The sequence below is a fragment of the Pelodiscus sinensis genome, chromosome 7 (assembly GCF_049634645.1).
Source record: "Pelodiscus sinensis isolate JC-2024 chromosome 7, ASM4963464v1, whole genome shotgun sequence".
In the NCBI taxonomy this organism is placed as follows: Eukaryota; Metazoa; Chordata; order Testudines; family Trionychidae; genus Pelodiscus; species Pelodiscus sinensis.
In genome coordinates, this window is record NC_134717.1 from 63,009,357 (window position 1) to 63,025,565 (window position 16,209).

At 43.0% G+C, this 16,209-nt stretch overlaps 1 protein-coding gene across 12 annotated transcripts in view; it reads right to left on the bottom strand.

Annotated features, from left to right (window-relative positions):
• The window catches only part of AGAP1 (ArfGAP with GTPase domain, ankyrin repeat and PH domain 1), a 489,058-nt gene that overhangs the window by 179,829 nt on the left and 293,020 nt on the right, over positions 1-16,209 (bottom strand). For all 12 annotated transcript variants that reach the window (XM_075934057.1, XM_075934053.1, XM_075934056.1 and 9 more), the window contains one exon: positions 2,891-2,995. In XM_075934057.1, the coding sequence (XP_075790172.1) occupies positions 2,891-2,995 (105 nt within the window). The remainder of the gene's footprint in view (positions 1-2,890; positions 2,996-16,209) is intronic.

The window sequence follows — 16,209 nt, forward strand, 5'->3', positions numbered from 1 at the left end:
TGAAAAACCAAAGCCAAATATAAGGAGAAAATTGCTGGAGTTGAGCCACACATGTCACATTTCAACAGTCCTTACAGGGATCCTCATTTAAACTCTAACTGGCTCTTAGGAGATCAGTCAGTGCCTGTAGAATTTCACAGGCCCAGGCACTGTTGTGGTAGTTTTAGGCTGTCTCCTCACAAGGTGAGTGTCAACACAATAGATCAGAGCACAGGTGCATGAAGCATATAGAAGTTTCATACACTGTTATTGCAATAGCAGAGCTACTCAACACACATGCGGCCCGTGGTGCAGTTTGGATTTACGTGGGGCCCCAACACGTGGCCCATGGGTGGGAGCCAAAACAAAAAAGTAGTCAATATAATGGTCTTCTGCTGATTTGTGTTTTAGTAGTTAAATTCCTGGACTGTCATTGCTCATTAAAAGTGTTGTTGTGTGGGCGGAAATCGGGTAAATATCGCATTTTATTAATATCAGCAGAAGTGACTGTGTGTTGTGTAGCCTTACCGTAATCTTTGTATTCATGCCCATCAGTGTGAAAGAAACTATTTGCATATATTTGCATGTATTTGAAACCACACTTAAGTTGCGGCCCTTGGCATGTGCTATGAGTATCACTGTGGCCCCTGGGCTTCTAAAGTTGAGTAGCCCTGTTCTACAGAGATGTTAGCACTTCCTGCCTTTTGCATGGTGGGAGATACAAGCTGTGTCTTGAAATACGACAGTTCTAAGAACTGATGCAAAGCCCTTTCCACGAATCACATGCTCTACATAACTCGGATAACAATGTTGTGTATTTCTAAAACCTTCCTTTCCCCCCAACCTACCCAAGAACTGTGTCTGGATGTAAATGCAGAAATACAGAAAGAAACGGACTCAAACATAAAATAAAGGAATATCACCTCAGGAAAAAATTACGTTTTCATTTCTTTTTCTTAGAACTGGCAAAGTGAACTGAAGTGTGCCCGGGGCAGAACATTTTACACTGGGGATAACTACAGCTAACACTGGGTCAGCTGCTGACCTGTGGCATGCTGGCAAAACCCCCAAAAAGGTAGAGGGGTGTCAAAATAGGTATTCATCAGGATGACACTCAGATAAAGAGGCTTCAAACACAAACTTGTCCTTCACCATTAAAATAGCACTACCCAGCAAGTATCCTAGAGAATATACACAGGGAGCCCGGATGCATAGCACTAGGCCATTAGGAACCGAGAGATGCCTACACAAACTCTCCTGGGTCCCTTTGTGAAGGCAAGACAGACATGCAAGATGAATAGGCAGACACAGTGAACTGTGAAACCTGCAGGTCAAAGTTCTCTCTCATTATCCCCTCCAGTTTTCTATCAAGGTAGTCCCTTAGGCACACGAAGGGAAGGTTTAAGGTTCTTGAAAAAAACTGCCAGCACAAAGTCCTGAAAACGTAGGTTGCTTGTGTATGTATTTTCTCCTTTAAGAGAAAGAGAATGCATGTTCTGACCGTGAAAGGTGTCAGGCTGATGTGAGCAACTGAAGTAACTTATTTAGACAGCTAAGTATAGCTCAAGCTTCCCCAAACTGCCCCGCCATACACTCTCAAGTCTTCCGGAGGCACCAACTCTAGAACTCAGATGCTAGTTCACTTTCCACACCCCTGTGATATATTGTTTTTCTGTCTAGACTGTCTACAAGGGTGCCAAGTTTGATACCGGTTTGTGTGTCACAAACGTTTTGGTTGGAAATGGCCCAGAATTACTGAATCATTTCTCACAGGCTGCTGAACATATCTAATAAACATGTGATCATTATGTGACCCTCAACCTGGTATGACGAGACACTGCCAAACATGTTGTCAGTGCTTAAAGAACAGATTAAATATTTTAATGAGTCCTGTCCCTGCAACTTTTGCATCATCTTGAAGTGCAGTAGAAAGGGACTGAAATTGCCTTTTCATTTATTTCTCCCCCATACGCTCTCTCTCATCCCCACTATTCTGAAAGGATTGCCAAGTGCTGCACAGTAGGGAACCACAACTACAGAGCTTTGAAGAAGAGGTTACTCACCTCGTGCAGTAAATGAGGTTCTTTGAGATGTGTCTTCCTGAGGGCACACCCCATCAGGTACCACTGCATCCCTGCGCCTTTGCTTGGAGAGTTTTAGTAGCAGTGCCCCTACAGGTTGTACAGACATAGCGCCTGTCTCATGGCACTATCGATACCTCATCTAGCATGTGTGTGACCTAATCCCCTCATTTCCTTCCTTGTATGGAGTCCTATTGTGAGCTCTGAAGTAGAGTGGAAGAGGGTGGGCAGTCCAGAGCGACACTGGCAGCCTCACCGGGCTCTTGGGAAAGACAAAGGAGGTCTTCTCTGTGCCCCAGAGATGGGGTGGGGCCTGGGCTAGGCAGCCTTCAGCACTGCCTGGAAAGCATCATACCTCTCCCAGGCATCTCTCTGAGCTGCCTGGCGTAAGCCTGAGCTCACTGGTTAGCCTTCAGTTACACAGTTTCCCCTCCCCCGTGCTGCTGCCTCTGATAGCACTCCTACACTGGAAACAGATACGCTAGACAAAACGTAGACCCCTTTATTGCATTCAGATCACCTGTCCCAAGCCAAGAAGCATCAGCTCTTAAAAGCCTGATATTTAGTCATTCCAGAAGAAGCCCAACACAAAATAAACTCTTACATCTACTGAACAACTAGCCAGATGCATAAAGGCAGGTTACTTAGGTGGTACATAAATCAGACTATGGAATTTTAGCTCCACAGTGTGCCCACAGGTTCATAGCTTCAGGAATTTTTTTCCCCCACCAGAGAGAGGATATTTATCAAACTCTGTCCAGCTGAGCCTGCTTCCAGTACTTGATCTGCGGTCTGACAAATACTGACTGCAGAGAGTGTGGTTTACTTACATGTAAACTGGGATGATAGGTCAGTACACCGTTGTCACACAATGTAACGTATTTCTTCTTCCATTCTTTATTCAATGACTTGCCACTTCGCTTTAGCAGCACACCCTGTTAGAGAGGAGGAGGGGAAAAAGGCAGAGAAAGGAATTAAACATGATCTTTTGCAAATGCACAGCCATCCGAAGCCAAGGGCAGCAGAGACTTATCACATATTTAACAACATTCTAGTGCCACTTCCTGACAAGCTTCTCCATCTCTTCGTTTTCATAGAAGATTAGCGTTGGAAGACTTCAGAAGGTCATTTTGTCTACCTGCCTGCTCAAAGCAGGATCAACCCCAACTAAATCATCCCAGCCAGGGCTTTGTCAAGCCAGGTCTAGGGATGGAGATTCCACCACCATCCTAGGGAACCCAGCCCAGTGCTTCACCCCCCTCCTAGGGAAAGAGTTTTTCCTACTAGCCTAACTCGACATCCCTCATTGTAACTTGAGCCCATTGCTCCTCATTCTGCCATCTGCCACCACTGAGAACAGCCTCTCTCCATCCTCTTTGGAACCCCTCCCCCCTCAGGTAGTTAAAGGCTGCTATCAAATCTGATCCTTCCCCCCCCTTCTCTACTACACACTAAGTATGTCCAGTTCTGTCAGCCTCACTTCATAAGTCATGTTCCCCAACCCTCTAATTATTTTCGATGCCCTCTGCTGGATTCTCCAATTTGTCCACATCCTTTCTGTAGTGGAAGGCCCAAAACCGGAAGCAATGCTCCTCACCAGAGCCAAGCAGAGGGGAATAATCCCTTCCCTAGATCTGCTGGCACTGCTCTTACTAATGCAGCCCAATATGCTGACAGCTTTCTTGGGAACAAGGGCAGCTCCTTGTTGACTCCTATCCAGCTTCTCATCCACTGTAATCCCCAGGACCTTTTGTGCATAACGGCTGCTTAGCCAGTTGGTCCCCAGCCTGTAACAATGCTTGGGATTCTCCTGTCCCCAATGCAGGACTCTGCACTTGTCCTTGTTGAACCTCATCAGATTTTTTTGGGCCCAATCCTCCAATTTGTCTAAGTCACTCTGGACCTTACCCCTTACGTCTCCCCACAGTATAGAGTCATTCACGAACTTGCTCAAAGTGCAAGCCAACCCATCATCCAGATCATTAATGAAGACTTTGAACAAAACTGCCCCCAGGACCAACCCCTGCTTGATACTGGCTGCCAGAACTTTGTATTTCTATTCTCTTTCTGCCAAAAAATATTGATCAAAAGCTACCTGGAACACCACCAGTACGTAGCAGCCCTTCAATTTGTTTTCAAGAAAGCAGCTTAGCCCAACATAATATCGTCTGTGTCAACATTTTCTCTGTCCACTAGGCCTAACTTGAGAAGCTTTTATACTGAATTATATCTCCCTCGAAATTCATATTTTAATGGTGGCACTCAATCAAATATATGGCCATAAAAATAAACTCTAAGTTGAGCAAAGATCAAGCACCTAGTACACTTGTGGGCACTATAAAATAAATGATAAATAATAAATTTCTGTCTGAATGGATTTTCCATGTAATTGTGGATTACAGTGTTATTAATGTATAGCTCCTGGATTCCTTTACGTCAACTGCTATTTGTGGATTGCTCTGCTGTATTAGAGCTCAGCCCACAGCGCAGGCAGGGAAATGCAGCAGTTAATGTTGGATTGTTTCTGCTTTAACACTAATTTGTACAGCTTTCTCTCTCTCTCATGTGGTGGCACCGCAAAGAAATTTTTTCTAGGTACTTACAACCCTGCTAAGGAGAAACACAATTAATGCAGGTGACAGAGTAGCAGGAGAGACCCTCATGAAGAAATGAAACTAACACAGGTGATGGGGGAAATTTTTTGAGCATGCAATCTTGAGTAATCCAGAGGGAACAGTGGAAGGAAAAAAAACCAGATGGATGGAGGCATAACCTGGAGTTCATGGAGAGAGAGAGAGAGAGAGAGAGAGAGGGAGGCAGGGAGGGAAAACACCAAGTTCTTTACCTGAGGGAGTGGATGGGAAAATAACAGCAGGCAAACAGGAAGTCATTTACCATGGCAGAGGGAAGAGACAAAGAAAGTAATTGAACAATGAATTAAGATAGAAAACTACTGAAAATACACACAAAAGAATGGAAAGAAACCAAAATATTAAGAAAACTGAAGAGAGAAAAAGTTCTGTAAGGAAGTTCAGACGTAGACAATATTAAACTGGAATTGATGAAGAACTGGAACACAGAAGAGCAAGAAAACAAAATCAAGAGAAAAAAACTAAATAATCTGTGTTTGATCTTTAATTATGGCCAACCTAGCTCATGAAGCACACGGTGGAAGTGATCTCACACTGTGGCCATTTTCCCCCATGTTACATTACACTTTGACTGTTACTGAGCTGTGTAACAGGAAACCAAGTTCACTGATGGAGTGATCTCATTAATACACACAATTCATTTCATTTTATCACCTTGGTGTCTCACTCCAATTATTCCCATGCTGAAATACAGTTTATATATAACACTCAAAAAGAAAAGGACTGAAACATCAAACTTCTACTATACAAGTAAGTGGAACGTGCAACTTTCAATAACAAGCACTAACCACGAAAAGGTCTTTCATCATGAATTAAAAACAACAACTATGAATATGGTCACTTTAATAAGGCATTTGATCAAAGCACATCCCAATTAAATATAAATAAATAGAAAGCTAGGCACATTGAAATACCTACATGAACTGTCACAGTATGCTAATCAAGACTGACGAAGGAACAGATCTGTCTAGGAAATTTTGATCCAAAACACAATCACAAGGCACATCTCAATGAATGCCGCACAGTATAATTTGGTTTAAACTTCTCTTACTCAAGCAAAAAATATTAAACCTCTCAATATCCACGTCCCATCTTGGAGACAAACAACTAACTAGGCCTATTTTGTACTGAGAAGTAGCTGCAAATTCAGCATATCCTGCAGTGTCAAAGGTGCTCAATGGTATGGATCTGTTCAAATGAAAATCAGGCTCTTACATTTGTTAATTTAAAGCTCACCACAACCAGCAACTTGAACTAAAACATGCACTGATTTCCATCTTACCCCTATGAGTGTAACAGAAAAATGTTTCCATTAAAATAAAATGAAATAATAAAGGAAGGGTATTCAATATTAGTAGATGGAAAATACAGCAGGAAACAGAAATTAACATATATAATAGTTAATACATTTTTAAAAAAGCAGAATAAACCTAAAGCAAGCTACAGTGCATGCTTACTTCTTTCGTTCAACAGCTTGCTTTATAAAATTATGTCATTTCAGACTGAGTCCCAACAATGCAAGGGGACAAGGGTCAGCTCTGTGCCAATGCACAATTAGAACTGCTCCATTGCTTCAGAAAACCATTTCCCTCCCACCAAACACTGACCGACATAATCCTCAACTAAATCCCCCATGCCACAACCCAGATGGACTCATAATACTCCTTTAGCAACCATGGAAATGGTTCCACAGGGGAGTCCTAGGGTCAGAACTGCCCTTTACTGGACACATTCCTCGAATCAAGGCCGCAACAGTGCCCTTTCAGAATTCACATTAGCTGTGAAAGACACTGTACCCAAAAGCACACTTCACATGACTGAAATTAGGCACAAATGTGTCATAGTAACTTTCCAATCGTTTGGGGTCAGGTTTCTTCTCTTTGTGCTGTGGGATGCAACTTCCCTGGGCTGGAGATCTCAATCGTGTAAAAATGGAACAGGGTTCTGAAGCTTCCTTTTTTCGTGGTTCTGCAAGTGTGAGGTTTATATGCCAATTACTGTCTTCTCATGTAAGAGAAATTGTTTTCGTCTATTAAAAATAAAAGCTTAGATCTGTCTTTGACTTCTGTGTTTTTCTATTAGAGGTGGCGTGTCATTTCACCTTGCCAGTCTTTTATATAGCCCTTAACTAAAACTGAATTCCCCTACAATGTAAGACTGTGCTGTTATCACTGTGCTATATAGATAAAAAAAATTACTTTCCCAAAGCTATTCTCCAACCGGTGCTGCTACGTTCTTCATAGTCTAATGGGAATTGAACTGCAAAAGCTTCACTTTGGACATTTTTTTTCTTTCCACTTTCTTTGAAGTTTTCAACCTTTTCTGACTGCCACTCAGCTACAGGTTAAGCATATTATTATTATGGAAGTACCTGTTCAAGGCAATTATAAACTCAATGAAGTGTAAAGGCTGCTAATTTTGGTTGGATGTATTCCTGGAGGTTTCAGCAGATGAGACTATGACAGGAGTGGGGAATCTTTTTTGGGCCAACGGCCACTGACCTACAAAAAAAATCTGTCAGGGGCAGTACGCAAGTGAGAAGCAAAAGGTCATTCCCCACGTTCCCCTCACACACCAGAGCTTCTGGGGGCCCAGGCTAGTAGATTTTGTGTGGTCCAGCCCTGCGGGGAAGGGAGAGCGCGAGGGGAAGGCCTGGAGCACCAGCACAGGATCCCCAATACCTGGGGGGGAGCACTGAGTTTTGGGAGCCAGATACAGGCAAGCCAGCGGACATATCTGGCCCCCCGGGCCTTAGGACCCCGATCCTTTCTCTAGGACAATTCTGGAGGGTTGACAATCCTAAAAGCAGGATGATATCCTAGAATCCTAGGGCTGGAAGAGACCTCAGGAGTCACTGAGTCCAAGCCCCTGCCCAAAGCAGGACCAACCCCAACTAAATCATCCCAGCCAGGGCTTTGTCAAGCTGGGACTTAAAAACCTCTAGGGATGGAGATTCCACCCCCTCCATAGGTAACTCATTCCAGTGCTTCACCACCCTCCTAAGGAAATAGTTTTTCTTAATATCCAACCTGGACCTTCCCCACTGCAACTTGAGACCATTGCTCCTTGTTCGGCCATCTGGCACCACTGAGAACAGCCTCTCTCCATCCTCTTTCGAACCTCTCTACAGGAAGTTGAAGGCTGCTCTCAAATCCCCCCTCACTCTTCTTGAGGAAAAGAAAAAGCCCCTCGAATTTGTACAAGGAATCACACATTAAGCAGTATCAGGAAGGGAGAGTGGGGAAAGAAGAACATGATATGAAAATGTTTAATCGCACTTGGTTGTTGCACAAAGAACATTTTACTGCTAACCACATAAGGACTAGGAAGTTCCATTTCATGGACCTGCATAAAGTCATACCTCTGCCTATCAAGTCGCATGGCTTTGCATTTTTTTTTAAACAAGGATTCCACTATATTTTGATAGATAGTATTGTGCTACTGAACATTATGTGCTTCTAACAGGAAGGAATAAGATATCAATCGTTTGCCTGCACGTGCATGTAAATGTACATTCTATTTACTTAATCTGCTATAAGTGACGTTTTAAAATTTGAATTTCATTTTACACCATTTAAAGACTACTGCATGGTAGAAAACCCTACATCCTAACCCAGAAATAATATTAAACAAAAGGTAACTTAAAACATTGTTAATTAGGGAAGCATCATAAAATTTAGGAAACAGTGAAAGCTGAAATGGTCATCAGACCAAACCCTTTACAATCTTGGCTTTGGGTCCTAGCGGTCCATATATGGCTTTTTAAGGGAGGATGACAAGCTACAGGAAGACTATGGTATTATGACAGCTTCCTGGTGGATATCTGATTCCGTAGAAAAAAGTCCCTCGAATTTGTACACTGAATCACACGTTAAGCAGTATCAGGAAGGGAGAGTGGGGGAAGAAGAGAAGATGGCATCTCCCTTTTGATGTGATTTTTGTTGTTGTTTTAACTATTTGAGTGAACTGACCAAAGTAGTATTTGTCACTAGTATCCGCCATTCACTCCCTCAGTCCATACATAAAGTACTTCACAAGATATATCTGACCCACAACGGCACTCAAAACACAGTAGAACAATTCATACGGCTTCGTTTACGGAAGGAGTGTGAATCCCCAGCTCCCAAAGTCTGAGGTGGAACAGATCTGGGGCTCCACTTCAGACTCATGTCTAGTACAGCTGTAATCACTTCAGAAATAATTCATATCATTGTATTATTTGCAGTGTTCTCTTCATTAAGTATAGCGAGTTCCACGGTAAAATTACCCTCTGGCAAAGGATACATTGTAAAGATTTTAATAGTCAGTGTACACAAAAAAAGTAAGTGAATTTCAACACAAGGTTATTAATATCCCCATGAAACGCTGGATTCTCAACATTAAAAACCGCCGTTGAAAACATGGAATTAAATGTGTCACTTGCACCTAGCTGCAGTTAAAGGGAATTTGGTTTTGCTGCTCAACCACCTGCCCTGACCTTTTCAGCTCGAGGGCCAGTGGTCCGTGCTATTCCTAAGAGAGCACAATCAATACTTTGGGGGAGATGCTCTTGTTTTCCCTGTTGAGCTATAATTCCCCTGTAAGGGACTGGCTCAGTGTATTCATAGGCAGCTCCTACACCTTCCCCTCTCAGTGCAGGTTGGAGAGGTAAGAAGAGGGCCAGGAGGGAGTGGCACAAGCTAAAGCAATTCCAAGGTTTCTTAGACAGCCTGACTACTTATGGCTGGCTTGGATCAGCTGACTCAGGCTGGCAGTTCCTGAAGGCCTGACTACTCATGGATGGCCCAGATCAGTTGACTCAAGCTGGCGGGGCTCAAGCTTGTGGGCTGAAAAATTACTGGGTAGATATTTAGGCTAGGCCTGAAGTCTGAGCTGTGGGAGCCTGAGAGGCTGGAGGATGCCAGGGCTCAGGCTCCAGCCGCAGCCTGAACATCTGCACAGCACTAGTTAGCCCTAGATCCTAAATCAGCTGATCCAGGCCAGCTGTGGGTTTTTTTTTTTTTTTTCCATTCCTATGAGCTTGCAAGGGACCCCTTATGCCACCCCATGATGCCATGGCTGATTCAGACCCTTCAGGTTAAAAGGGACAGGGTGATGCTCAGGAAGCACATTTTCTATTCTTGATACACACATCATAACACTCATTCTTCTTAACACAGTTGTCCTCAAAGGCCACATGTAGAATCTTGAGTCACAGATGGGACACCACTGCTGCAGCCCCCGTGCAGGCACGTTAGGCAGTAGATAGTGGAAGGAAGAGACAGACTGCGTTATACCCTCTGCCCCGCATCATCTCCTCTAATTCAGTGTTTCTCAACGGCAAGTCTGTGGACCAGCACCAGTCCCGGAGAGCTCCTTGACCTCCTTTTCCACATCAGAGCAAGACATAAAATTTTATTTTCATTTCTTCCATACACCTCAGACACATAAGTGGTTCCCCCTTGCAGAGAGGCAAAAAAGGGACTGGATGAATCACTTCAATTCGCTCTGTACTCTCAAATGTATAGAAACATCAGGCAGGAAAACAATGGGGAAAATGGAAGGGAGGTATTTTAATTGTTCAATACAGGGGACATCTGCCCAGGAAATCAGAGACTATCAAAGCCAAGTAGGATGGCGTATACAAACCTACTTCCTGTATCAAAAGGCAATTATATGAAGTTTCCATTTTAACACACAATTTAAATCAAGGAAAAATGCAAACATCTATTTTTCTAACATAGGAGAGCCACTGTCTGTGACAACCAGGGCAATGGCCTTGAGAAATGTACTTAGCCTAGGATTTAAAAATAGCTTACAGACACACACAACCATACACTAGATTGAAAATATAGATATACTATACAAAGCAAGGAATATATTTAAATCCTTCAGGTCACTCCATTTTCAAGTGGTGCTGGCCACTAAAATCTACTTGTATACCTGTAGTTCCAGTCATGTTTCATCCTCAGGCCATCCAGTTAAGGAATATACTTGAGCTAAGTAAATAATCATTTCTACCCCCACATCTCTCCGAGATAGCACTTTGTGTTAATTAAAAAAGTTTGCTTCAAAAACTCAGTGACCAGATATCATCATCATGATCTGACAACTGATCCATGTACGTATGTCAGTTTCGTACTTCATCTCCTCAATTTTAGCAGTACAGATAAGAAATGGATGACCCAAGCTTCAAGACTCAATACTTTCAGATTAACACCTCCAATTTGCTCATCAACTCTGAAAGAATTTAACACTTCAAATTAAATTTTATCACCTTCCCCCAAAATGATAGTTGTGGATTTATTAGTGGAGTACTTCATATCTACAGTATGTAATACTAGATCATGTTTTGTGTGGTTTAACGAGCTACAAGAAAAACACTTTGAGTTGAATGAACACACTTCATTGCTTAGTTTTTGCTCAAGAAACTCTCTCATTGTGCAAAACAACAGAAGAACTGTCTGTCTGTGTTGCAATCTCTTTATTAGTAATGTGTATTCTGCATCTAGTCCCAGGAGGTCATTGCAAGCCAAAAGCAATGTTAAGTGTACAAGCTTTAAATAACTTACAAAGTTAATGTAATGAATGTAAGTGCTATCTGAAATCTATCACTCAGTGGCTTGCTGTAGCCCCAAGCTGTGATAAAACACTGCTCATAAATTTATATTAAAACTCTGTTCGATAGCAATTATTTACCAACAAAGATTTATTGATTGCATTTGCTGTTAGAGATCGAGGCCCTAACTGCGCCAATCAGCTGGTGTTGTTGAGCTTCAAGGCACCCAGAGATGCTACAGACCACTGTCAGGTTTGGCATCCTGATCATTATGGCAACACTAGGAACACTTAATGACAAGACTCCCGTGTGGGATCGATTGCACAGAAAGGTGGTGGGCTGAAACTCCAGGGACTAGTATGAATTTTAAAAGCCAGCTTAGTTTGAATATCTAGTTAACAATTAAATCTAGACATTATTAATCCTTTGCCTTGGGCAACAATTCTTACCTGCTTAAGCAGCTTGAAATGAAAGTGAAAGAAGATACTACCATGAATTTAGGTTAGTATGTGTTTGGGGTTCTACACAGCAGGGCTGTAGTTTTTATGCACAAGGCTGGATAGATGATAACTCTCAATTTCCCCCATGCTTTTCATCCTTACACAATAAAATTATTTAAACAATATGCTTAATATTGCCTTTGTGCGCCCATTTTAAAGAAACTCAAACGGTTCCTTTTGGTTATAGAGGAAGACAGAGAACAGTTAATGGGACTCAGTGAGGCTAACAGATGCCAAAATACATACATCAGCAAAAATATACTTTTTTTGGTTACTCGTTAAAACTAGTCTTACGACACTTTCAACTGATCTTTGACGCAGTGTGTTGTAAATAAAGAAAACTTTCAGAAATAATTGATTTTCTTACCATGGCCAGCTGAAACTAAGGGGTGAAATCCTGATCACACTGAAGTCAGAGGCAAAAAACTTACACTGATGTCAGTGGAATTGGATTTCACCCAAGGTGTCCATCTTGAGAAGAGCGTTTTTAAATATATATATTTCTGTTCTGCTGTTTTGCAGGCAGAATAAAATATTACTCTTGCACTTAATCATGAATTGCATAATTTCTTAATTTCCATGAGTGCTCGCCAGTTTGTCAGCAGCTATTGCAGTTAGTAGCTAATAGTGCTATGAATTTCCTATAGTCATGTAATCTGTTTTACAAGGAAAGTCCTGAGTCAGATTAGTCACCATGTCCACAATTTTCAGAGGCAAATTGACAAACATCTGCTACATTTGAATTTTGGTCAACAAAGATTCATTTCCTTTTGAATCCGTCAGTGCTGTAAACAAAGACTGACAAACCCTGCTATTCCCACAACAGATCACATAAGAGGGCCTATGAAGATGTGATCTCTTATGCTAACTGTACCACAACTGAAAAAAACAACAACAAATGGTCTGGTATCACTTTATAGACTAAAGTGCTGCCAGACCATTTGTTGGTTTTTTTTCCTGTAACAGACTAACTCAGCTACCCCCTGAAGCTCCTATACCGCAACTGAGTGTTTTGCCCAACTCAGCAAGAGAAAATTCTTGCTCTGAGAGGCTCTAATGGCAATAGATCTTCACTTTTCCTCTGGCTTCCAGTGTGGGATCGGTGGCAACTACAGTTCTATAGATATGAAACCAGCTGACAAGCAAGCAGTGCGTGTGGGTGTGTACCTGCTAAGATAATGCCAATGGCCTCTACTACGTCTAAGCATCAGAAGTTACCGCAGCAGGAAAATTAAAACAAAAACAAGTTTCCACGTAATAGAATGGCGTGACCACCAGCACTACAATAATCAATCGAAACAGAGAGGTACGATAACACAAAGGAAACAGGAACTAGAGCACAGTCCTTGCCTAAAGAAACATAGCTAAAGTGGGAAAGCTGGGGCGTTCAACTCAGAATTTCTATAACATTGCTAACGTACACTTAGCCCAGGTCTTCTCTATGGACCTTACGGCCGCACAAGTGTACCACTCCTGTGTATCACTCTATGCCAGTGGGAGAGAATTCTCCTGCTGGCCTAATTAAAGAACCCCTAATGAGTGGCAGGAACTGTCAGCAGAAGAGCATCTCCCACTGGGACAGGGTGGTCCACGCTAGCGCTTTTGTAGGTAAAGCTTCTGTCAGTCAGGGGCGGGGCTTTTATGCCAGGAATATATTTTTCCACTGAAAACACTTGAGCTCAGCGAAACAAAATGGTTCACTGGAGGTTTCATCAAAGTTGAAAGAACATTAAGCTCCACAGAACTAATGACAGCTTTTTTAAATATCTTAGGAGCCCAGACCTGTTGATAATTAGTGGTCTGAAGAGGAGTAGGTCTACCTATATCAGGGGTGGCCAACCCACTCTGGGCAAAGAGCCAAGATAGGCGTGGATCCAGCACGAAGAGCCAGGGCAAAGGAGTCCCCGGTTGCGTTTGGTCAAGCAAAAAAAAAAAAAATCTGCCCCTTTTTGGTCACATCAGGCTCCTGCTGGCCGATGCCATCTTTAATTCTCCATCTTACTGTCCGCGCCGGACGGCTCCCCTGTCTAGGTCAGAACAGGAAGGCAGGAGGAAAGGGCCATTTTTGGGGGCATGGCGGCGGCTTTATGAACCATGGCGGGGGGGAAGAGGAAGGGATGGCGGTCTTAGCGAGCGGCACCCCGAGGGTGGGGGGAGAGCCATATGTGGCTGGCAAGCCGCGGGTTGGCCACAGCTGACCTGTACCATGTTATGAAAAGACTACCCCAAGGTATACAGTATGGGGTTCACACTTTGGTGAGTGGAACCTGTTACAGTAACAATAACGGGCTGCATTGAACAAGTGAAATGATCCACCTCACAAGATGTCCCATTTAAAAGTGACAGACCCTTGGTTCCAGGGTCTACATTACACCAGTGCAGAATTCAAGGAGGCAAACAGCCCCCTCATCCTTCCATCACTTCCGATCCCAGGACTGGCCCCCGAAGTAACCCAGAGCAGCTGTTATCAGCTGATAGAGGGCCAACAGTGAGCCATCAAGCAGCATGGAATTGCTTTAGCATCAGGTCTCACAGCCCCCAAATGTCCCTTCCGCTAAAAGGACCACAACAAGTAAGTAGGAGCTAGCTATGCCATTTTACGCTATCCAAGGATTCCCTCATGAAGTGATTCAGGCTGAAGATCTGGCCTTGATCCTGGCCAATAGTAACAAAAGTTACTGAAACCTTCTTTTGGTGAGAGCCTTTGCTACCAAAGATGGTTGAAATGTCTATGAGAGGTTATCTACCACTATGAAATATAGGTCTTGTGAAGAGGAACTCCTTTTCCTGGCAAGTAAGTAACAAGCAGCAACATATTTGAGAGACACCGAGCTCCTTATCCCAAGATGTGCCCATCTATAAATATAGTGCAGAGAAGAATAAATTTGGAAGACCTGATAGGGTGTGTCTAGACTACAGAGTTTTGTTGACAAAAGTGGACTTTTGTCGCCAAACTATACCTGCATCTACACTACCGCTGAGTTCTGTCAACATAACGTTGACAGAACTCAGCAGTTTTGTCGACGCTGGTAAACCTCATTTTACGAGGCATAACACCTTTTGTCGACAGAGTTCTGTCAACAGAAGGTGTTATTGCATCTAGGGTTGTGTCTAGACTACAGGGTTTTGTCGACAAAGCAGCTTGCTTTGTCGACAGAACTGAATGTAGTCTAGACGCTCTTTGTCAACAGAAGCTTTGTCGACAGTATCTGTCGACAAAGCTTCTGTCGACAAAAGCCTGTAGTCTAGACGTACCCATAGATTGTAAGGGGGCCTCTGGACTTTCACGAGCCTCTGCATCTAACAAGGAGTCTGTCACCCAGATCCAGTGTGAGATTGTGTGTTGCTCTCCAAACAGAGAACAGAGCAAAAATCAGTAGGTGCATGTACATTATCTCTATGGCTTCACCTACACTGCAGCGTTTTTGTGGAAGGAGCCTTTTGCACAAGAATTACTGTGCAAAAACTTCTTCAGCAAAAGCGTGTCCAGACCTCAAAGCACATTGCAAAAGGAGCATCCACACTGCATGGACACTCTTGTGCAAGAAAACTCACAGAATGGCCATCAGAGCACTTGTATTTTTTCCAATAGGGGAGCACCCACACCTGCCTTTTTGCGCAAGAGCTGTAGCGCAAAAAGGGGCTATTCCTTGTGGGGAGAGGAATAACTCTACCGGCAAAAGCCCTCTGTGCTGTTGATTTTCTTGCACAAAAGCACGCTTGAGATGTGGACGCTCTGCCTTATTGAATGCAGAGCTGTGCTGTCTTTCAGTGTTTATTCCCATTTAACCTGCAATGTAGAAATTACGGCCTTTAGTAATCTCAAGTTTATTAATGACTTGCAGTTGTGGTTTCCCCAAGACCACACTCAGTTCTCATGCAAAAGACACTGCAATACAAATCATTAACCTAGTGTTGGGGACAGCAGCTGGCTGACACCAAAGGTTCTAAGTCTGAAGGAGAGAAGCCAGCTCTGTTGGAACATTACTTCTACTGTGACTACTGTTTCATACACCGTCTTCTAACTATATTGGGATAAGTGACGTTGCCATACAAACAACATGTCAAGGAAATACTATTACTTAAGAGTAAAATAAACACAGGGAACTGACAGCCTAAAACCAAAGATTACAACATACACACTGAACGTAGGAATGGCCCTACCGTGACAGTAACAGCTGCCAAGTACGATGTACAGTCAAGACAACAGATCAATTTTTCTTCAAGAGATGAAGGCAATAAGAGCAAAATAAAAAGTGATCATTATGCAGACATCTCAGCACTGCGGTGGGCACTACACCCCTGTAACTCAATTCCCTGCGCCATGAAATTCTCTTCATTGCATTTGTATAAAAGTGAGGGATATGGGAAAGGAAGGAAGGTTGATGGAAAGAAGCCCCGTTGGGCTTAAAAACAGATTTTAACTTTCCATCCCGATCTAAAGTGTTTCCATAGAAACA